Source organism: Phalacrocorax aristotelis, chromosome 3 (assembly GCF_949628215.1).
Source record: "Phalacrocorax aristotelis chromosome 3, bGulAri2.1, whole genome shotgun sequence".
Classification (NCBI taxonomy): domain Eukaryota; kingdom Metazoa; phylum Chordata; class Aves; order Suliformes; family Phalacrocoracidae; genus Phalacrocorax; species Phalacrocorax aristotelis.
Genome location: NC_134278.1, coordinates 15,922,907 through 15,945,951, shown reverse-complemented (window position 1 = coordinate 15,945,951; position 23,045 = coordinate 15,922,907). Strand labels below are relative to the sequence as shown.

At 43.9% G+C, this 23,045-nt stretch overlaps 1 protein-coding gene across 4 annotated transcripts in view; it reads left to right on the top strand.

Annotated features, from left to right (window-relative positions):
• Positions 1–3,890, top strand: part of LPIN1 (lipin 1) — an 83,572-nt gene extending 79,682 nt beyond the window's left edge. For all 4 annotated transcript variants that reach the window (XM_075086789.1, XM_075086788.1, XM_075086791.1 and 1 more), the window contains one exon: positions 323–3,890. In XM_075086789.1, the coding sequence (XP_074942890.1) occupies positions 323–482 (160 nt within the window). In that variant the 3' untranslated portion in view covers positions 483–3,890. The remainder of the gene's footprint in view (positions 1–322) is intronic.
• Positions 3,891–23,045: the final 19,155 nt, after the last annotated feature.

The window sequence follows — 23,045 nt, the reverse complement described above, 5'->3', positions numbered from 1 at the left end:
TGAGCACGTAGCTGCTTGAGCCAAGCTGGACAGAAAAGGAGAAGCAAAATAGGGGGCTTGAGTATTTTAGCAGGTGATCTGCGTGGAAAATGGCATCTGTTTCTTACTAGATAAGCATTATTGCTTAGAATGAATGGATTTACAGTTCAGATAAGAAATCTTCTCTGGAAGCTAGGCACCAAAATAGTTTAGTTTTACTCATTTGAGGAGGATGACTTATCTCTGTGAAAGAAGCCATGCCTTAGTGGTTGGGGATTTATAAAAATTCAAAGTAAGATGATCTGAAATGGTTCAGCATTCTTTTTATTTGTTTATTTTCCAGCTATGTCAGACTGTGTGAAGTGGTAGATCACATTTTCCCTTTGCTGAAAAGAAGCCATTCTTCAGATTTCCCATGTTCTGATACCTTCAGTCAGTTCACCTACTGGAGAGAACCTCTACCGCCTTTTGAAACTCAGGATGTACATCCAACCTCATCTTAACTGCATCTCCAAACTGTTGGCCTAGGCTCAAAGAATGAGTTAGCTTGTACTGAAAGGACAGCACTTGGCTTTTGCTGCAGACAGTTCAACTGGAATCTGTGTTGTTGTGAGCATTGTATTCTTTTGCTGTGAGCAAATTTAGAAATGCTTTTTCATATTTAGCCACGTTTCCAGGTGATGAGGAGTCTTGCTAGGAATAGGAGTTGCGTTTGCAGCTCTTCACCCAGCTCCTCAAATCGTGCCATACATTTTCATTATTTAAGGTCAAATAAAAGTGATGTTGGAGTTGCAGTTAAATGTGCTATAAGGTTGTAAAGTGCTACTGTATCTTTTCTGCATCACTGAAGTCATCTTTCATCTCATAAGAACCCCCTGCAAGTAAGGGAGCTGAAGGTGCTCACCAGTCCTGACACTGTCTGGTGACACGGACAGGGGTTGCAATCCATATGTCAAAATTCCTTTCTCTGAAGGAGCAAATAATTCTTCCTCTTTCCCCTTGCTTGACAAACAACTGTTTAAGAGTTAATTACTCTTAGGTCTAGATCCTCAGCTGTTGTAAATCAGCGTAGCTATCAAAGCCACTTGAGCTGTGTTGATTTATTCCAGCCTGTTGTTTTGACATGGTAACACTTTTCTAAGGAAATAAATGATGTGTCATCTAAATAGAAAGCAAGTTAAATAAGATGGCCAGATTCTGGCAGGCTTTCTCCATTTGAGAAGTACCATGCTTCAAGAATAGGTGTTTGGATTAAGGTAAGTGTGCAAGTGGACGAGAGGCCACTGTGCATAGTGCCTGTCTTCCTGAAGTCGGTAATTTTCAGTAAAGACGTCTTATCTGCCAAATTTGCTGAGTTTCAGGATCGTTACTGAGCCAAGAACACTAAGGATTTTGTCAAAATTTAGTAGTTTTATTTGAAACATTATTTTGGCTAAAATGTGAATTTTGATGCTGTTGAATGATGCATCTCAGGGTTTTTAGCGTATGGAATTTTTTTTTTGGTTTTGTATCATAAAGAATGAATGCTTTTAGTAGAATTTACTCTCCTCCAAGATAATGAAATCTCTTCTTTTCATCTTTTTTTTTTTCTTTATTTGTCCAGACACAAGCTGTAGATACTGATTTTGCTACCTGCTTTTGATTGCCTTAAGACTTAACTGTGCATGCTAAAAGCAATACTGCAGATCAGTTGATAATGTTTTCCAAATGGTCTGCCTTTACACAATGCGGTACTTTACTTAAAATATAGGCATCAAGTGACTGCATGTCAAATGATCCTCAAATGTGCTTGTAGCTAGGAAAGAAACCTTTTTTTCCCCTTTAAAAATATACTTAAAAGTCTAACTGTTCTCTGAAACACAGAAAATGGCATCATGGGATTCCATGTATATTGTATTTCAATATGGCTAAAACAGTGGTTCACAAGCTGTGGTCTCTGCCAGCCTGTGATTGCTGGGGCTATGGTACATGTTCTGCAGTTGCTTTGTAGTGTTTTCAGTTAAGAGTTTAATAATAGGAAGGCAGAGTGGTCCAGGAGGAATTTTTAGTATGTGATTGTGGTCGGTTAGCACCCAGAAGTTTGGGAGCAGCTGCTCTGCCTCACATTTGTTCTGTTTCAACAAATTCTGGTTTTGCATGTCAAGAGCGATAGCAGCGTAGGTAGGATGGTTAACTGTAGTAGGGTTTTTCTAGCTTCTAGCACTGCAGACTTTGTGCGATGTCAGGGGCCAATTTACGATTTCCCTGTGCCTTCGATAGTATGAGTGTTAAGTGCAATCCTTTACACAGCTGCGGTGTGCAGTGGTGAGCCCTCCCTAAGTCTTCCTTTTCATGTGGACGTTGCTGCTTTGGGCAAGGTGCGTGCCCACTTCGGAGTTACCAGGACTAGACAAACACAAGGAGGAAGAACTGCGTGTTTAACAACCCAGACTGCTTATGCTCTCTTGAAAGTTTAAAGAAAATGAAAATATCTTTTTACTTATAGACGGGAGAAATGTGGTATGGATTTTCTGAAAGACAATCAGTGAGGACTGCAAGTTGCCAAACTGAGATGGTTGCATCTCTGAATATAGCCACGCTTTCCTTAAGTATCTATTAATACTTGTCATTAATGATTGAATTAACGGATGAATATGCTAACTGCATCCTCTTAATTCAGTTTTGGTAAAGGCCTACTTCAATCCATTTCTTATGCAAAATAAAACCAAACCAATCCTTCTCTTCAGTAAGAGGCTGTCAGTTTTGTGGTTTCTATTGATCCTGGTAGTTAAGATCTTTTTTCTAAGGTACTGCATACAGTACCTTCCACCAGAAGAGATGGTCCTTGAAAGTTCTCCACAGTTGAAGCCTGTGATGTGTTTATTTGTAACTTACTAAATAGCTAATCCAGGGTTGTTTGTTTGCCATTAGTATTTCAACCCAAATGGTAGTGTGAATGAGTGGTCATTCTAATTCCGTCAGATTTTCAGGCGTAGTGCAGCACGGGCACAGGTAACCCTGAGACGCTGCGGAATCTGTCCCTGTGTTTTTCAAGACAGTAAAAACAGAGTTGTGGCTGACTTGAAGCAGATGATCAAGCGTGAAGTTGGGCTAGATGACCTCCAGGGGTCCCTTCTGACCAACATTTCTGTGATTCTGTGAAGTTAAACGCCTTACTTCTGACATACTGTATACCCCTTTGTATCTGAAAGTTGAAGTAGAGCTGAACAGTGAAATGAATGTCTGTTTTTATAATAAATGTTTATCAAATTTGCTCACAGAAAAGAGACTGACGAAAGTCAAAGTTCTGGCCTGACCTGCTAGGAACATCACCATACTTCTTCAGAGAGTATAAGACATTTTGATTTGGTAGTTGAGCAATTTTATGCATAATATTTAAACTGCTTTATTAATTCATGTGGAAGAAAAAGGGATGTTTAACAAATTTCTACTCTTTCTGTGAAAGAAAAATTCAACCATGCTTGCAGTCTAATGCTGGTTTCTGTTACAGAAAGAATATTTGCCTAACATAAATATGCAGACACATTAAATCACAGTATATTCTATTTATACAATACACACAAACTAGAATATGCAGCAGTGAGGAGTGACTAATGTTTATTTTCTTGAAGCTGATGACCGTAGTGCTCCAGCTGTGTCATGTGAAGGAAAGAATACCATACTTGTTGTATTAGTTACCGTTGAAGATAAAATGTTACTGTTGTAATTTGGGGAGGGAGGAGAAAGAGGGTATTGGGTATTTTTTATTTCTAGATATGGTTTATTATTTCAAAACCTATTTATATATAGTATTTACTCTGTATATGTATGTGCTACTGCGATGATGAAAATCACTTTAACGCCTCATTTTGATCTGCTGAATGCAACAAGGGTGGAAATATATATTGTAATAAAGGCAAATATAATTTTTTTTCCTGACTTTTCTATTTTTCTATATGTTTTGATAGTGGCAGAGTGCTTTTGCAGAGCTGCTGAAATTCTGTAAAGCCTGGCTTTTGTAGCTCCAGTCTCAATTGCCTGTCCCTGGTTGGGGCTATCTGGTGTAGCTTCCAGTGCTTGCAAAATGTTTGCTCTTCTGCTGCAGCATTTGACCCAGAGCCTTTTCAAATGGGAGGAGTTCCTTGAGGGAGACAGGGCCAGGATCTGGGGGTATGGGAACAGCACCTCGGTGCCAAGAGCAACCAGATGGGAACTGGAGCAAATTGGACCAGTCAGGAATCTTGCCTCACCCCAGAGTTTTTTGTGTGTGTTGGGTTATTTTTTTTGTGGGGTTGGTTTTTTTTTTTTTTTTTTTTGTGTTTTAATGTTTGTTTCATCTAATTCCTAATGTGACCTAAGGAAAAACTAGCCATCTGTTTTGAATGGGAGTGTTGTCATTCATGGCAATGAGACCAGATAGTCTTTTTTCTTTTTTTTTTTTTTTTTCTCTCCTCCTCTTTGACATTGGCCATTCTGCTGGTGAGAAGCAAACAGTCTTTCCTTTTGTCCGTGAGAACACAGCGCTGCCTTTTGCTCCCTCTGCCGGGTTTGCTGAGCAAACTGACTGCAGCATAGTGATACTGCCAGGCTTGTGTTAGGTGGTATGAAAACAAAGATGTTTGGGGTTGATAAGGCTCTGCGGCAGCTCAAGTTGTGTGTTAAAAATACAAGAGCCAGCCGTATTTGGGCAGCCTGCAGTCAGTGCTTCTTCAGTCTTCTCTATTTTCTGTATGTCTCTGGCTTGTATAAACATTTACACTGGAGCTCTGGAGACAGGCTTTGAAATGAAGGTGCCTTTTAATTAAAAAGTGGAGAAATGGTGCTTTTGCATCAGCAAACAAAACTTTGTAAGGACATATTCATTGCTCCTGGAATATCCCATTAACACTAGAGGTAGAAAAGTCTGGAAAGCAAACCTCCTGAGGAGCAAAGACAGCAAAGTTGGGTTGGTTTTTTCTTTTTTTTTTTAATGCCATGGGGAAGGTAGGGAATATTCCCAGAACACTACATTAATTTCTTCTTTATAAATAAATAGTCTTAATTCAATATGCATTGCAGATGCTATCAGGTACCTCAGGTGAGATCGCTGCGAGAGGCAGAAGGGTGTTGGTGCTAAGAGCTAAAGATATATCTTTCAACTCTTCTGTGAATGCATAAAAAGGTGAAGTCTGGAGGTTGTTCTTGGTCTGGGTTTTTTGGGGGGTTGTTTTTTTATTTTTTCTTCTCATAAAAGTCCAGCAAAGTACAGCGGTGAGGGGAGTACACTCGCAGTGCCACAACCTCGGCTAGTCCTAGCTTTTTTGCTTGCAGCCGCTGATTTTGTCCTGTAGGATGTTGGAGATATGCAGCGAAAGGGCTAGGTGTAGGTGAGAGACTGGCTTTAAAGAAAACCCGATGGTGGTGTAGAGGGATTACAGTTGTCGGATGCTTTGGGAAAGAGAGCCTCATCGGCACCTTTCCAGCCCTGGGGATGTGAGGGAGAGAAATAAAGGCAAAATGAGAAATCTGTTTTCTTCTAGAAGGAACTGGAGACAGGGAACAAAAACAGAGTTAAGTGCCCAAAAAGCAGCTTCTTTTTTCCATCCCCATGCTGAACCTAGGTGGTACCAGGTCTGGCACTGAGCTCTGCCTTTTGCCTCTTAAGCAGTCTTACCTGAAATCCCACGTGCCTGCATCGCACAGAAAAGGTGGGAAGGCCATTTTGGCTTCATTTGCCAAACAGAAGAGAATAACATTGACCAAAAGGGAATCTATATTTAAGTGTCCAAGGGGTATTGCTAACAGCACAACAAAGTTGCAATTACAGCTAAATTTTAAGCTTAGTTAAGGACTAGGGCTTTATTTTTTCATGAACTTGGGAAACAAAGCTTTTGCCTGCAGTATGTACACCCTTGTAGTACCATGCGTGCATCCTTGTAATAAGGCTTGCTTCAGAAAAAAAATATAGACGTAACTTATCAGCCTATTTAAGCATGTGCTTAAGTCACACCTCGCTGCACTGAAATTTATGCATATTCTTAAGCACTTTGCTGGATTAAACCAACTAATGCCAAGAAGATTGTGTGCTGGGGAGATAGAGTTTCCGAGCTGAAGAATTGATCTGGCTTTTCTAAAGGCTACTCTTGGACTGGTTTTTAGCCTCCAGCACTGTCAGGTGTTCTGCCTGCTGCCAGCAATCTATTTATTGATACAGGAAATCCATTTTGCCTTGCCTTGCTTTTAATGAGTTTTGCAAGCAAGTGGCCCCTTCCTGTGACTCATTCTGTGTTTTCTGAGCAGGAGATTGTGGTTTTAAGTTTCACGTTGGAAAGCAACCGCTGTGTCTGCTTTCCTTGTCTGCTGGAATCTCAACAAGAGGAATACATTTTGGAACAAAGAAATGTAAATGGAGTAGAACAGTTCACGTTTCTTTGCAAAATTGTATAAACATCCTTCGTTTTCAGGATGGTTAAAAACACTGGTGCAAAGTGAAAATAGATCATGTTTTAAAATAACAGCTTTAGCTTAGAACATTGCTGTTAACACGAGCAAAAAAAGACATTTTCCTGATATCTCAATATGTGTTGGCCCTTCGGTTTATAACCAATAAATAGCCAAAAATTAAACAGTGGAGGCCTTTCTCTGATCTTACTGACACAGGAGCAACTCGATTAGCATCTGGATGGCTGCTCAGATGTGCACACCTACGACAGCAATCTGAAGTATGAATAGCAAATACTACAGATTTCCATCCAATTCCTGATCCCTCTCGTCCCTTTAGGCGACTGGAGGCAAAGAGGTAGGAGACGTAGACGTATTTGTTTCTGACTTTTGCCAAAAATATGGTGGCGGAAGGAGAGAACCCTCTGCAAGCTTGGACCGTTAGCACTGAAAACTTAGATTTACGTTAAAAGCAGCCATAAATACATCAAAACCAGTGACCGGCACAGTTTCCATTCCCCATTGCTAGATACAACTATTTATATTTCAGGCTCGGTGGCTATGTCTGTACAATTAAATCGCTGCCCAGTAAAGGGCAGGGACCGTTCTTTGGCCCCCTTGCCAACGGGCACGCTTTGGCGAGTGTCCAGCTGCCTGCCTGCCGGCTCGGGGTGGTGGCTGGCCTCTGCTGACCCTCAGACTGTGCCCAGGCGTTGCCTGGAGGAGCGCTGGCTGGCCTGCCTGAGGGACCACGCTAGCAGCACACCGAATAGGCGACTGCGTGCCAGGGCCTGGGCTTGCTCCCTGCCGGTTTGCTGACGTGCCTGCACTCCACCTGGGAAGAGCCGGGTCTGGTTCCCAGGTCTGGGCTGTAGCTCCTTTCCCCACGTGTGTCCCAGCTGGCTGGATAATGAAATATTGGGACCTCTCTTTCCAGGGGGCTTGGGATGAGCTAGGCTCTTCCTATGGGCTTGAGGAGGTGCTTCAGTTCTTCTGTAGTTCAGATTGATCTCAAGAGGAGGCACTACCTGGTCCAGAACTGCTTTCACCTCTATCTAGTGCAAGCCTGTGTAATATTAAAGCATGTTAGGGAAGGCTGAGATCATTCCTGCAGTTCTGCAAAAAGGCCAGAAAAGTCTAAAAGCTCTGGTAACACAGGCTTCATAGAGACAAAGTATGGATGGAGATGTACAGAAGATCATATCTGAGAACAAATAAACACATTGGGAAAGCAGGAATTCAGCACATCACGTTACCCATCGTAGCTGTCAAGTTCAAGCTGGCAGAGACAACAATTGGAAGGAAAAATTGTGAGGCTCAGAAACTGAAGCAGCTTTATTGGGAAAGTACTGAGAGGAAAGAAAGGAGACCCAATATTGTCATACTGTTTCCTGTAAGGATCCAGATATCATGTAAAAATGCAATACTCTGTATTGTGGACTTCATTTCTGATGCATGTATTGTGGGAATGGAAATAACATTATAAATGTCTTTATTTCTCAAAGGATGATGGGGTGGGGTGGGTTTTTTTGGGTGGTTGTTCGTTTGGTTTCTGTCAGTAACTGATTTTATTGAGATATGGTGACTTAGGGAGCAGTTCAGCTGTTCACACCCACGTTGCTTTCTAATGCACTCTCTGCGCAACCTGAGAGCGTGCACAAGTATTACACCTCCCTGCCAGGCTCATTTCTTTTCTTGCTCTGGACTTCTCCTCTGCACATATGATTGGCAGGGTATCACTTCCATTTTCTTTTGACCTCATAAATTCTTGTAAACCAAGGCTGTGGTTTCGTGGGCAGCTGGTCTGATCCACTGGTTTGTTATTGCCTAAAGGAAAAAGTCACTCTCCCTGTCTCCTCCTTTGCTCCTCCTGATTCTTCACCCCACCCCCTCGCTGTACTCCTAGGATAGTTTTGTTCTGCATTAGTGAGTTAAATGGGCTCAGGGGGAAGCAGGACCTTATGCTTCTGCCTATATCCCATGAAACCGCAACCTAAACTTTTCTGTGTCCATCTTCATCCTACACCTGACTTCTTCATTCTTATAGTAATCACATAATTGTGGGCAGACCTTATCAAGTGATAGGCCTAGTGTCTATCAGTGAACCTGAAAGCATGGACATAACTGCATCCAGATGAGACTATGAGCGGTGACATACCACAAGTAAAAAAATAGCAGGATCAAAACCATCTGCCCAAGATGTAAGGACTGATTGGGAAGAAAAAACCTGCTCCCAAGTCAGGAGCAGGATCCAGCCCATGACCTGACACGGACATCTTGTGTTGTCTGAGGTGAATCCTTCAATGCGCTTTGTATCTCAGTTCGCTGTGCCCAAGATGAGGATGATGGCAGTTTCTCTGCCCCAGGCATGCTCTGAGGGCAAGGTACCATAATGCCTGTTACATACTGTGTTATGAAACTGAGGAGTTATGCAAGAAAGCTATTTGAACCACCATCAGTGGCTCAGCTTCTGAATGCCCAACAGTCAAGTTTGTCCTCAGTGACCTGTGGGAGGGAGATAAATAGCGTCCCCATTTAATGACAGGTAACAAAAGGTCTTGGTAGCCTCAGTAACTTCAACTTGAATTTCCTGAGTCTGATGTCAGTGTCCCAGGTACTGTGTCAGCCTTTGGTGTGTTCAGAAGAAGGACTGAGAAGAAGTGGGGAGCTCAGAGCAGACCCTAATTTATCAAGTAAAAGCTACTGGTCTTCAAACTTCACAAAGTGGCGCTGCTTTGCTAATGGCATCCGGTACTGTGGTGGCCTCTACGAGGTTCATCATGATCCCTGCAGTGAGAGACCCAGAGAGAACCACCTACCAGAAAAACACAGAAAATCGAAATCACATGTATAAGGTTATTTGGAGTCGCTGGAAATGGGCAGAGAGTTAGAGCAGTGCAGAGAAACACCAAATTAGCGTTAGTCATTGTGACAGAGTGGTATGTACCAGGGCAGTCTGGCTTTTGTGGGATAAGTCCAAACAGCTAGGAGTTCTGCTCTTGGGGTCACTGCAAAATGTTTGTTTGCTTGCTGGTTATGTCCCAGCAAATTTTGCAATGCCAGTCTAAATCCTTCGACCGCACATCCAATTTGTAATTTAAGCCTGCATAATTTTATCTCTGCTTGCTTACACCCACTGTCTCCTGGTTTACACAGGCCATTGCTGGTTTCTGTAAGAATCGCTGCATTGATTGATAGGTGAAACAGGAAGGTAGGATGTTTTAATGTGGAATGGTATTTAGAGAGATGCAGCATCTGTGTCTAAAGTGAGAGATAGTTACAGGGTTAGACAAGTAGGCCATCAATTACAGGAGACTGAGGTTAGGACCATCTGGCTGTTTGAAACAACACCAGGTGTTAGCAGAAGCAAATTTCCTGTGTTGCAACATAGGAGGAGAGTGGCAGGCAAGAAGCAGCACTCCAGAGCGAACCTCAGCCATGAAGGAGGCAGCTTCTCATTTCCTTTTTAGTTCTGTCTTGTGGGGGGGAAAAAAAATCACTCTAAGAGCCTGACACACCTGTCTCCTGCCCGATGCCCCCTGGGGCTGCTCAGGGCGGGAAGCTCTCAGCCGGGGATGGGAACCCCTCCTGCGAGGAGGGCTGAGCAGGACTTGTACCCACGCAGCCCGCTCAGCCAGCTCTTGGCTTTCAATCCCAGCTGCATCCTGACCCTTGCTGATGGACCTGAGCACCAATGTCCTGGTTTGTATACCCAGCATCCACGGTCCTTTTGGGGCCCTACCGACCCATGGCGCAAGGTATCTCCAGCCACACGCAGCCCTGCCTCGGTTTCCCTCCCCACCCCAAACTGTCTCTGCCAGCCAAGGGAGAGGCAGCCAAGGGTGGGCTGGTTGCTGGTGGAGAGGGTCAAGAGGTGCAGAGAGAGGACCATCACCCACAATCTGCTCAGCAGAGGAGCGTGTACTGGTAGCCATTGAGGGCTACTGGGCCATATTTTTAAATAGTCACTGGCTTGGTGTATGCAAAATATATTCCCGCATTACCCATATGTGCATTGTTAAATTTGAGCAAGTCTCCTATGCACTTAAGCTGCTTCAAATTTTCTCGTGTATGCTTGATAATACTTTATTATGATTGTTTACATTAAAAAGGGGAATAATTCATAATGCTGAAATTCATCCAGCCTAAAAGTTAGACTGATAAAAATAAATCAGGAAACAATCACGTCTTCCACTAAAGTTGCTCTTACTGTGCTGAACTATAACTGTAGCTAAGACTTGACGGAGACTTTGGCAAGAGGCAGTTTCCAAGGCAGTTGTTCCTGGCGAGCCCCCCAGCTCAGCAGTGTCCTTTCACAACAAGCAGGCAAGAGGTTAAAAATTAGGTAGATGCAATCTCAGTAACTGACAGCAGAACCTTAGATCAGTTTTTCCTAATTTCTATTTCTATAAGTGAGAAACAACCCTCACGGGTTTATTTTAAACTTTAATTATTATACTTTAATTATCTGGTGACAGAGGGAAAAGCCTTTGATTTGGTTATAAATGCCAAACTTACATGAATTCCTCAATAAAACACTTCATTTAGGGAACACAGCTAAGGTTGCTAAGTGACAGCAATGCAGTTCTGTATCAGCACTTCCAAACCCCCATCTCCAACAAGAAAATGAAATACCTGGGGGCACCGGTGTGTGGGCAGGGTGGGGAGGCTGAAGGGCTGTGGCTCATAAGCAAGCCTGTGCCTATGTATTTTTAGCTACCTATTAAATGCAGGCTTGTTTGCAGAAGCTCTGAGCACTTGTGACATCCACTGAATAACCGCAACAGTGCGTCGTCCAGGTCACTGCTATCCAGGTACTCTTGTGAAAGAGGATAATAGGGTGTTAGCTCCAGCTGGATTTGAAAACATTGGCTATTATGCAAATCAGAAGGGCTCACACCGTTCATTAAAATGCAGCAAAATGAGTACGCAGCCAGGGATAACGTTTCCAAAATGTACCGGTGATGAACACAGAGGTAGAGTTTTGGCTAATCTAAATTTATAAACTCTGCCTTTGAAGAGAGAGTATTTGGTGGGGAATACCACAGATAACAGCAATAGCAATTCCTGAAAATAATGCTGTGATTGCAATTCTTAATTTAGAAAGAAAAAGGGAAATTTCAGGTATGTGGTCAAACTAGGTACCTGCTGATTCACCTGTGAAACTGATTGGTATCTATTAGTAATAAGCACATGCATGGCCTTCCATAGTGATAAGCAAACACTTAGCAAATTCAACAGGTGTAATCACGGAAGTCAAATAAAACCATTACCTATTTTCTGGAGTGGGACGGTCATTTTTATGTTCCTTTTTTTGCAAAATATTTTGTCCTATGTGAATATTTAATATTTTGCACTTAGGAATGAGAAAAGCAGTGTTTATTATAATGATGGGCTATACAAATGCTTTTCAAAGTTTTTATGTGGCAATTTGTCAGGTGTGGGCTTGTTTTTTTATCTGGAATAATTTTGTGTTAAAAGAAAGTCTTATTTGCAAAGCAAATGAAACTCCAACTTCTAAAACTAGGTAAAAATGAGACATAGGGTTGGCTTGACAGTTAAATGAATATCTAAAACTAACACATAACCACAGACTTCTAAGATTGGGCTAGAAAGAAAATATCCAGAAAATTGTATTGACTGCATCTATCCAGGACATTTGCTCTGGTGTTTTGGATGGATTATTGCCTATTATGCATTTCTCTCTTCTTTTGCATCCTCCTCTCCATCCTCTTCTCCCGGAGGTTTGTACTTGCATTTCAGATTATGCTCTTTTCCTAGATGTTTTATTCTTACCTTCCTTAAGAGCTCCCTGTTTTGTGTGCCGGTGTTGGAATCTACTTCCGTTTCAGATGGACTGCGAGACGGGGTTGCCCTGGGCTTGATCCTGCCTACATGCTCATCTGCTTCTCCGTTGTCAGGAGGCTCGGCTGTAGGGTTGTGGCAGGAGTAAAATGATAGCTGCTTGTGGCACCAAGGCTGTCTGCAAAGATTTCACAAAGACTTACTTTATTTATTAACCTCTTGAAAACTGCCAGAGCTGCTACACCTAAATCAACCCTCAGCCTGCCCAGTCCAGCAACCAGTTCTAGCTAGGAGTAACGATGCAATGGGTTTGTGCATAAAAGCTGTATTACAAAAATGCTTACAAAAATACTTATAAAGTGACCTTTATAAGGCCCTCGTATAGAAGCCAGATGACTGGCTCCATTTGCAGCTCTAGCCTGGCTTTGCACATACTTTCGATCCCATGTAAGAGTGTTCAGGAAACTTGGCCCCAGACAGCAAGAATGTTGTGGTGAGAGAAGTAGAGCTCAGCGCAACTTAGGCTCAGCTTGGGGCTTATCTAAGCCTCAGGGTGATGGATCTGGCACAGACCTGCTGCACTGGATGAAACGTGGCCGTGCCTGAGCAATCACCACTGCTTTGCCTTTTCTGCTTCAGAGCCCAGTGCTGGTGCTCGCTGGCCATGCAAAGTCGAAACGTTTGAATTTGAGAAAGCCGAACCCATCTGCAGTGGCTCCTCTGCTTGATCAGGTCCGTGCCGGCATGCGGTAGCTCAGCGGGCAGCGGGTAGCTCCACGGTAAAAGAAGCCTGGCCAGCAGGAACACAATGCTGGCACATCCTGAATGAGTCTGTTCCTGCAGCCAAACTATTGGTACCCCAATAAGCACCCTGGGATATTTAAATACCCCAGGCTGAGAGTGGAGCAGAGGATGATTTTGGCCCCTTGACTGTTGAGTCAGTTCCTGTGACTTATGGGCCAGGGGATTGTTTCAGGTGCAGCCTTGGGTAAATGGCTAAACCACCACTCTGCAAGCAGTCCTAGGAAGCACTGTGCATCCACACGCTTCCTCCTGCCTCTTGCCTCTGAAGGGCGGGATGGAAAACCTGATGCTGGGATCTGCGATACAGCCTCCTTCCCTGTGGGTTGGTAGGAGAAACCAAAAGAAACAGAGAAAGAAATAACACCACAACTGTCTTTGATCTGACTGAGAAATGCATTTTCAAGAATAATATGTGATAAAGGCATCAGAATTTTTGCCTGCTTAAAATTTCCCATTGTCTTCTAAGGAGCAAATACTTTGGTGTATATTTTGTTTAGCTGGATTCTTTTGCTATGATGGTCTGTCTACACTGAATAAATTCTTGTACTAATGGCTCCACGATGCTGCTTTTAAAGATTATAATACATTTATAGCCTGCTGATTAAAAAAAAAAAAAGCTGTATAAAAGCCAGGTATTAGCTATTATTAAATAAAAATAATTTACAGCTTACCACAGCCACAATGAATGAGATTGACTCACTTATGTGCTTTAGGACATTTTTTTAGTTTTTGTTTTATGAGACTGTACATGAAGGATGTTAGCTCAGTTGGAGATTTTCTCTTTTACTCTATGCCAAGGTTTTCAGAAGTGACTAATGACTTTGGGTGCCTAGCTGGAAACATTGTAATAACGCCTGAATTTCAGAATGGCTGAGCACCCATCATCTGAAATTTAAGTCCTTTTATGGTTGTTTAAATTCAGCTCTCAGGACTGAGATCCTCTAATTCATCAGTAACTCTTGAAAAGCTTGGAAGTTATGGAAATGTATTAAAAACTTTAAGATGCAATTTCCTTCTTAAAAGCCTCCCCATACCCAATTTTCCATGTTCCAACATGTGTGGAATTAGAAGAAAAAAAAAAAAAGGCAATTATTGAATGCAATACGCTTTGATTTTATGATAATGAAAACACTGTGTTCATTTCCTTACTACAGTGTGGTAGCCCTGCTTTTCTGATAAATCGTAATATCCATAACCTCGTTTTCAAAGATCATTGTGTCAGTTTTCTAGATCCTCAGCATAAATCAGTGACGTGGTTGTGGGAGTTCAGCCTTCATTTTGCAAAGGTAGACACAGCTCTGTTGTCTTTATATAGGGAGGAATGATTCATGGGCCACAGCAAGCGCAAAAGGCTTGGGATACCTGGGGATGAAAGTCCCATGCAAGCGGACACTACTCTTCATTTCACAGGCTTTTGGTGCTGTGCTGCCACAACCCACAGTTATGGAGTGGACAGATATTATCTTTTACTAACAGTACCTTTGCAGATAACAAGTCAGGTCTTTGATATCCACTGGTGCAAACTGCCACCAGTTAAATTGTGCCATTTGACACCAGGTGGACTTAGTATTGGCTTAGAATTTCATTGCTCACTGGGAGGTGAAGCCTTCCCTTAGATAACTGGAGAGCTCTGGCAGATTATCTCATAAAAATCAGCTATTGCATCAGGCACAGAATAGGAGGAAGTTAGTCTCTTAAATGAATTGTAACTGGAAGCTTTTACTCTGTCTAGCCAGGCCGTTACCCACAGCTTAGATTAGATCTGATCTTTTTATGCTTCCCTACAGGTTTGCTTTGATTGTCTCCCCATTTTCCAATAAACACTGTAAGACACCACTGGGCAATTACTGAGGAAGTCCCTGGGAACTGTTCCCAGCAAGTCTGATCTGAGGCATGCAGGGTGTAAGGCACTTGCCCAGGATCACATGCCCCCAGATACACGGGGCACACGGATGGCCGTTCCCAGAAGTGGATGCCAAGAAGCAAGCTAACGAGGGGCATGGGAACAGCTGGGTGACCGCGTCCAACGGCAGCGGTGGGAGACTGAGGGCTGCAGCGGGACTGTGTGAAATGAAGCTGTGTGTTTGGTTTTGAAGAAAGAAACCCAAATGCTTCTCTAAAGGACATTGGACATCACTGAGCACCCAGTGGCAGTGCTACGCAGAGGTGCTGTGAATCATTTATCACTGCCCAACTGATCATTTCATCACCTGGATGGCCCTGAAAATTTAGCTCCAGGCAAGGACAGAAGAGTAAGTTTATCCTGGCATCTTATACTCTCTTTCTATTAAAAGGCTGTAGCATCTATTTTTTCCTCCAACTATTTTCCCACATCCTACCTCTCTGAGCCTAACCGTAATCCTACACTCATTCCTGTACTGGCATCTTACCTTCCCAGTCTCTGTCTTCATATCACCTGACTGCGTCCTCTCCCTGGCTTTAGCCAGGTGACCCACTGGCTCTGTGGAGGACACAGTGGAACCAGCAGCCCCTTGCAACTTTTATTGGAATGGTTTATTTTATTTCTTATTGTTCAGATGAGCCTATTCCAGTCTGTAGTATTGAAATCCAGAAAGACACATGGGTATCCCCCAGTGTGCAACCCCAGCCATGGCCAGGATCTCCAGAACCTTGCTACCCACATCCATCCGTCCTATTGGACAGGGTCCGCTCCTCTCCTCTGGCTGTGAGGCTGCTGACCCCCAGGTTTACTCAGGCACAAAGTCTGGCCAAAAGCAGCCACACCTGTTGTGCAGTGAGGGCTACACCATCCATACTTGCAGCATGACAGCCTCTTTTCTGCTGTCCTGCATCCTCTGAATTGCCTGACCAGCAGCTGAAGTCCTCAGCAAGGCAAACACCGTGGTGCCGAGGAAGGCCTAATGCCACATGCCTCTGAATGACTCCTTCTTTTACCTCTCCCTTCACAGGATGTGATGTGCTGGAAGGGTTTCAGGAAAGGAAATAGAAGAGGAGGGTGGGGAAACCTTCTGGCTGCCCAGCTACCCTTCAGCTGATGATGAGCAGCTTGTCTTCCTAGATGTACCCAGCTGCCTAGACACTTCTGTTCATGGTACCTATGGCATTGTCCTTCAGCTAAAATATGTGACTTCTGTTTTAATAAGAGCAAATAGCAATACGTGTATGTCAGAAATCAAAGGGCTTGGGACTTACGAGTTTTGCAGGCAAAAAATGGAGCAGATTTTTTTTTTTAAATGAGTCTAAGAGTTTGGACAACAGCATTGCACAGGGGAGAATAAAAGCCACTCTACCTGTACTCAGGCAAAAGTACATTATACTGAGTATATACTGGCTAGAAAAGGGAGGGAAATGGACTCTACAAAGAGGGTCTGAGACATGACACTGGAGGCATAACCAAACCAGCAATCTGTTGCCTGGCTCATCAGTAGGGAATAAAATTTAGCCCACTTTTAAGGAAATGAACAGGGCCCTGGAGGTATTTCTGAAGAATGAGACACTGTCATCTGCACTAAGCATGGCTTGATATGACCTCTAAACCTCCAAGGCCACATTTTTCTGCTGATAAGGAAGCAGAGCCTGCCCTGGCAGTGCAGTGTCTATAAACACCATGCTGCTACAGCCCCACTGGCAGCAAAGTCACCAGTAGAGGCACAGCTGAAGGGGAGATGCCTGCCACCCCAACTGTGCCCCATCCTGTACCACAGTTGCTGGCAGAGGGATTTTGGTAGCATTTCTGAATTCTCCTGTTCCTATCAGACACAGCCTTGGGGGCTGACCTGCTTGGTGTAGACTGAGAATCACAGATGATGTTTTCATGTTTACTTGGCTACTGGTTTCACACGAGCACCTGTATCGCTGAATGCTGTGTACAGCACTGCTTGTGTCTTTATGGAATAGGGTCATGTTGGGGCCACCACCTGTCCTTTCCCTGTGCCTTCAGCAGTCTTTTCCATCCATGTGCAAAGCTGGTGAAGTGGCTGTTTGCCGAGCTGGCTTCTTGGCTGGACACTCCTCCTACTCTTGCTGCCTTTGCCCCGCAGCCCTGTGGGATGTCCCAGCTTTCCCCCTTTCCCATCAGGTGACCATGACCAGGGAGCACGACATGTCTGCAGGCTTGTGGAGACTGGGGTTTTTCTCACATGATGCCACAGCGGTGGGGACACAGCACTGCACAGCTCTGAAGCAGAAATTTAGTGTGGCATAGCCAAAACGGCCTGAAGAGCCTAGTGGACACATCAGTGAGCAATGGTGTCCTAATGACTCTAATTTCTCTTATGAATTTCAGTGTAAGTCACCAGATATGTCTGTATGCAGTATATAAGCCTCATTTTCTTTTCCTCCATAAAATGCATCTAAAATTAAAGTGTATTTTACTCTGAAATTTTCTAGGAGGATATAACTGATCCTGGTTGCCTAAGGAGATGTCAGCTTACTGCTGCCAGCACTGCACTACTGCAGCAGCAGCAGCGGCAGCAAATCCGGAGGTGGTGGATCGAATCGACCCTCCTTTAGGCCAACAAATACACAGATGTGTCTTTGTCCCTGGAAAATATGGGAAAGCCCAGAGAAGGTAAGAAATGTACTTTTTTCTCTTTGTAATACACTCTTTTTTCCTTCTCCGTCTGTCCAGCGGTGGCTGTGCTGTGCCGAGGAGCGTCTCCCCAGCATCATCCTGTCCCAGCACAGCACCAGCCCCTTCCTTCCAACACCCCTCTCGGGCACACAGGCGCCTGTGCCTAATTGAGGCAGCGGCTGGTTTTAATATGAGGTCTGAACACTGTTCTGTGTTTTTATTTTTTTAGGTCCTAAATTGCTTTCAAAGGGATGGTGCATCGTTCCCCCCCGCTCCAGCCCACCCCGCGCTGCTGCGGGAGCGGCGGGGACGGTCTCTGCAGCCTCCAGAAGATGGTGCCCTGCTGTTAGGAAACAATGCTGCGAGCAGCAGTCATTCCAGTTCACTGGCACAATGTCACACAAAACGCTTTGTGTCTGTCAGCACATTCCTGGAAGGTCACAGTGAGTGATGAATGCTCCTGTGTAGGAGCTGAGGAGGGTGGTTTTTTTTCTTCTTTTTTTTTCTTCCCTTTTTTTTTTTTTTTCTTTTTCCATGAATTGCATCACTTGGCGGCCTCTTGGCTTCATTCATTTGACTCCTGTGGTTACAAACCTTTCCCAATTGTTGTGAGCCTGCTTCCTCCACAGCCCCTCTGTGGCCAAAGCAGGATATTCATGACTGACTGGCCTGGGGAAGCTGGATAACTTCCAGCTCCTTTCCACAGCAGAGTTGCTCACTTCCCTCCCCCCGAGGTCTGAAATATCCTGTGGTTCTGGTTAGCTTTCTCTCCGGATGCACATCAGCTAAAGCATATGCATCATCATGTAATACCCAAGGTTGTTTCAGTGCAGCTAATTGTGACAGAGGCTTTATTTAGATGCCATGTATAAAAAGATCAGTAACGCGCTCCAATATGAAGTCAGAAGGATATTTGACTTGATCCTGAATGAAAAGCTGATTTTCACTGGCATGTAGCACTGGAGTTCTCCACTGAGCTTTGCACATATGTCTAAGATGTTTAAATAATTCCAATAAACTATGATGTCATCTTTGCAGCTCCGTTGCCATTTCCTATGATTCGGTTCATTATTTCTTTCCCCTCTGAGTTCCTAATTGCTCATGAAGCTTGTGTAATTGCATGGGGCTCTTCTATTTTTTTCATGCTCCCTTCCCCCCATACAGAAACCTCAGACCTGTGAGTTTTAATTGGGGAAAAACACCTACAGCCAAATTCAGAGCTACTTCTCAGTGGGAATTTACCAGCACCTGAGCCGCAGTAGTCACTTGACACAACCCAGCCAGCCACACTGGAGGGCATTTTGTTGGCACGGGGAGGGTCCACATGGGGAGAAGGGTTCAGGAAAACCCATGCCAGCATGAAATTGAAAAAGTAAAACCTGCATTTGCAGACAGTGTTCAGGGCCCTGTTCAGAGGCTCATGTAGGCACACATTCTTCTGAAGGATGGAGACGCACTGAGCGGTCAGGACAGGTTAAGGGTCTCCAGTATGCCTGCTTTTGTTTGCACAAATGCAGCAGGGCGGAGGGTCTGAGAAGGGGCTGCTGGGACCCTGACAGCACATCTGCTGAGGTCTCATTCTGTTCCTGAAGCCATCTGGCAATGTCCATACTGTAAAAGTCTATTTGCCTTCAAAACAGGGTTGACTGTATCTAACTTGGCTAGTGAAAGCCCCTGGTCTAGTCTGGTCCCTGCACTGTGTGACCTCCCTAGTTGTGCCCAGGAATGGGTTGGAGGATGCTGGCAGGCCCAGGTCAGAAATGGTCCTGACACTGCTGTGCCCATTATCCGGTTCAGAAATGGGGATCTGTGCTTGTGTCCTGGCTTTACTTAACTTGCTAGTGTGGATGTAGCTGGACAAACTCCTGTGGGCTGGCCAGGGTTCACCTGTAGGACTGGGAATCTTCATTTTGGGTAGAAGAAAAATGTCCTTGGGCTGGAGAAACTAGATGGGAAACTGGTGAGAGGGGGAAGATGGTAAGTAAATTCTGAGTGAGAAAGAGAAGTGTCTGGACTTCAGTAAGACACTAAATAAAGCCAGAGAGAAATAAATTCAGAGGCCAAACGCGTCCTTAGGAGTCAAAGTTTGTGGACTAGAGTAGGCGATATTTTCCAGAAAGCCGCAAGGAAAAACGTGTTGCTGGCAGTTCATTGGCATATAGGGAGAAACTACTGAAACTTTAAGGGGGTTTTTCAGCAGCAACAAATAAGGACATTTTGCAAAAGCTTTGGTGAAGACAAGCAAACTGCAAACTGCTATCCAATAATGACTATATGTTGCAAAATGTGGGATGAAAGGAAAAGATCTGTGAAATCTGAGGACATTTAATGCTTTATACATTTCTAGAGAATTCATCAGATCTTTCAGGTTGTTGAAGAAATGCCAGGAAGTGGAATATCAGAGGTTTTGCACAACTTATGGGTAACTTTTAAAAAAAGTTATCCAGTCAGAGAATGTAATTAAAACTTGTTTGATTTTATTTTGATTTCATGAAGTCCCTTGGTGTTATTATTTCTGCATTGATAGGATCAGGTTTCTTTGTCACTTCCCCTTGTACAGACCAAGAGCTGTTCCATATACAGGCACACAAATAGCATCAAAAACCTTCTTTGAGCAAAGGTCACTTCAGATCAGGTGAGCTCTTTGTCAGCATCACTAACAGCTTGATAACAACATGTGAAGCAGGTTTGCCAAGACACCTAACAGGACTGAAGCCACCTTTTTCTTCCCACTTCGGCATTTCTTGGTGTCACTAATGGGAGTTGCTAGCAGGACCCTTATCCTGTGTATTGCTGTACCTGTCCACAGTGTGTTGCCCTGTGTGCCACTTGTGAAAAACACAAGGAAGTACTGATGTCTACAGGGTTTTGGATGAAGAGGTGGAGGCACTGCATGGCATGAAGCTAGGTCTGCAGCACATTACAGAGGTGAGAGAGACATCCATGCAGATGTGCCGTAACCAGCTAGAACAGCCCAGCTATGGCCATGCAGGCCTCGCCAGAGCCTGTACATGCTCACAAAGGGTGCTGGGTTTGCAGTTGGTGGCTATAAGTCCACTGTGTCTGCTTTTCATGGGTTGCCTATAGCTCTCTCCATTGTGTCTACCTGAGGATGGGAGAACCTCAGATCTCCTTTCCACATAGGCACTGTACACCCAGTACCTCTCAGGAGGAGATGCCATGCATACAGAGACCAGTAAGAAGGGCAGTAGTGCTGTCTGCACCTGTCTCCGAGGGCTTTCACAGAGGTATTTGTATAATTACTCAGTGATAAGGAGTAGAGTTCATCTGACTACACAGGAGAAGAAAGCCTCCCAGATTTCCCTTTAATGTCTGCCCAAGAGCAAACCTCAGTGTGCCCTGATGCATCCAGAGGAGCCTGCAACAGAGAAGATAAGGAGAAGCAGACTTCTATCATTCTCAGTGCAACACAGCTTGAGTACTTATGAGTCATAGTTTGCTCTCAGCCCTGACTGAAGGAAAATGCCTGCTGACATGTCAAAGAAACTTCAGAAAAGTAAGTAGGGGCTCTAAGGATCTTCTCAAGGTATTCTGACATGCACACCAAACCATCTGAATCTGAAGAACTGTTATCCAGCATCAGTAGAGTGACACCAGTATGTGCTCATCATTAGAATGGAGGGAAGGAAGGGTTTTGGCAGATGCGTGCACATACCTGAGGAAAAAGAATTAGAACTTCTAAAGTTCTTCAAAGGAGGTGATTTGCTGTGCACTCTGAGGTTTGACCCATGCAAATAAAAACTTCCTGCATATTTTGTCCTCTGCAAATGGCACTTACATACCAACGTGCTGAGCACCTAGAGTTATATGAGAGTGGGACCTCAGCTCCTGTAGACAGTTCAGCTGGAGTTTCCTTGGCTGTCATGATCCACAGCAGCAGCAAAGCTACCTCGGAAAAAGCATGGCTTTTTCTGCCATGGCACATAATCAGTGCTGGCAGAGGAAGGCAGCACCATGGCTGTGGGGATTACGGAGGGTGAGGACGAACCTTCTCCACACATGAGATGGCTTGCTCCTGGGTGGTGCAGGACTTCTGTGTCCTGGCTCCTTCATGTGTGTGCCACAGACAAATCCCTTACTTTCTTTCAATTTTGTTCTTCAGAAGCCCCTGAGAGGGAAAGGCCAGGGTGCTGTGGGGTGGATGTGAAATCCATCAAATGCTATTCTCTATTACCAGTACCACAAATCTAGGCAAATTCAGCATTGAAGTCAACGGGAGTCTTTTTTAATGGCCTCAGCTAGGCTTGGATTCTTACTCTAATTATGTGCCTGTGCAGGGTTTGAGGACTGGGATTCACCTACCTAAACGTAGGCATTTGATGAAGGTGTCTAAGGTAGATCAGTACAAAGAGACATATGTAGTCAGACAGCGGGTCAGACTGTCTGAGCACATCCCACTCTGTTAACGGTTAAGAGGCATTAGAGGGATTAATATTCTACTTTGGTGCCTTGAATAGTGCCCAAACTTAGCCAGAAGAACATGTTGAAACACCTAAGTACCCAACTGAAACACTGGGAATATTATTGCATGAGTTTCCTGTGCAACACTTACTGAGATTAGGGTGGAAATGTCCACATGTTGCTGGGTCTGACTGAGGGTGAAGAAAGAAGATAATAAATTAGAAAAATGAAAATTAAAGTAAACTTTTATTTTCATGCTTTATCCTAATATAGCTAGAATGTTAAGAATTTATCACCTGAGTTAAAAGACTTAATCATTACTAAACCCTTTGGCAATTGTTTTAATAACATTAATCAAGATGAGCTCATTTAGTGCTAATGGGGGCGTTTTAAGTACTTTTATAGGATTTTCACTGAAATTCAGAATTAAATAATTGGGCCATTATTCTAAAGTGTTTTTGTCATCCCTCAGGGAAGTCCCAGTTTCTTGGTTTTCATCTGCTTGGTTTTATTTCTTCCCAAGCATTAATTCTGATTGTCCTTGAAAATTTTGGAGCACCCCCTCCCAGTTATTAATCTGACCTTCTTGTCAGCAGTCTGAGGCTGGTTGCCCCTGCTAATCTATTTTGTCAATGCAGTCATGGACAGGAAAGGTTTAAAGTATCACTAAATGAGTGTGGTGATGGATGTTGAGACAGAAAGAGTGGTGATTGCCATTGGCCAAAGATTCTAGTGAGTTGAGTTTTTCCCAGCACCCAGGCTGGATGAGCAGTTGGTTAATTAATTGCCCAATTCTGTATATAACATTACCTTAGCATGCTTAGGGGCTGTGGTATTTGCAATCTGGAATGCATCGGCACTTGCTGCAGGCATTATGGAAGGAAGGCAAAGGGTTATGGACTTAAGTCAGTTGCCTGAATTTATGTTCTCAGTGCCAGCTGATAGGCCAAAATGTGCTTGAGACACCCCAATAGCTATGGCAGGTGTAATGCAGGACATACAGTAGACCTTTGCCTTTCTTGAAAAGCAGTTAGATGCCATGAGTGATGCCCTAGGTATCTGAAATGACGCTAAATGTTTT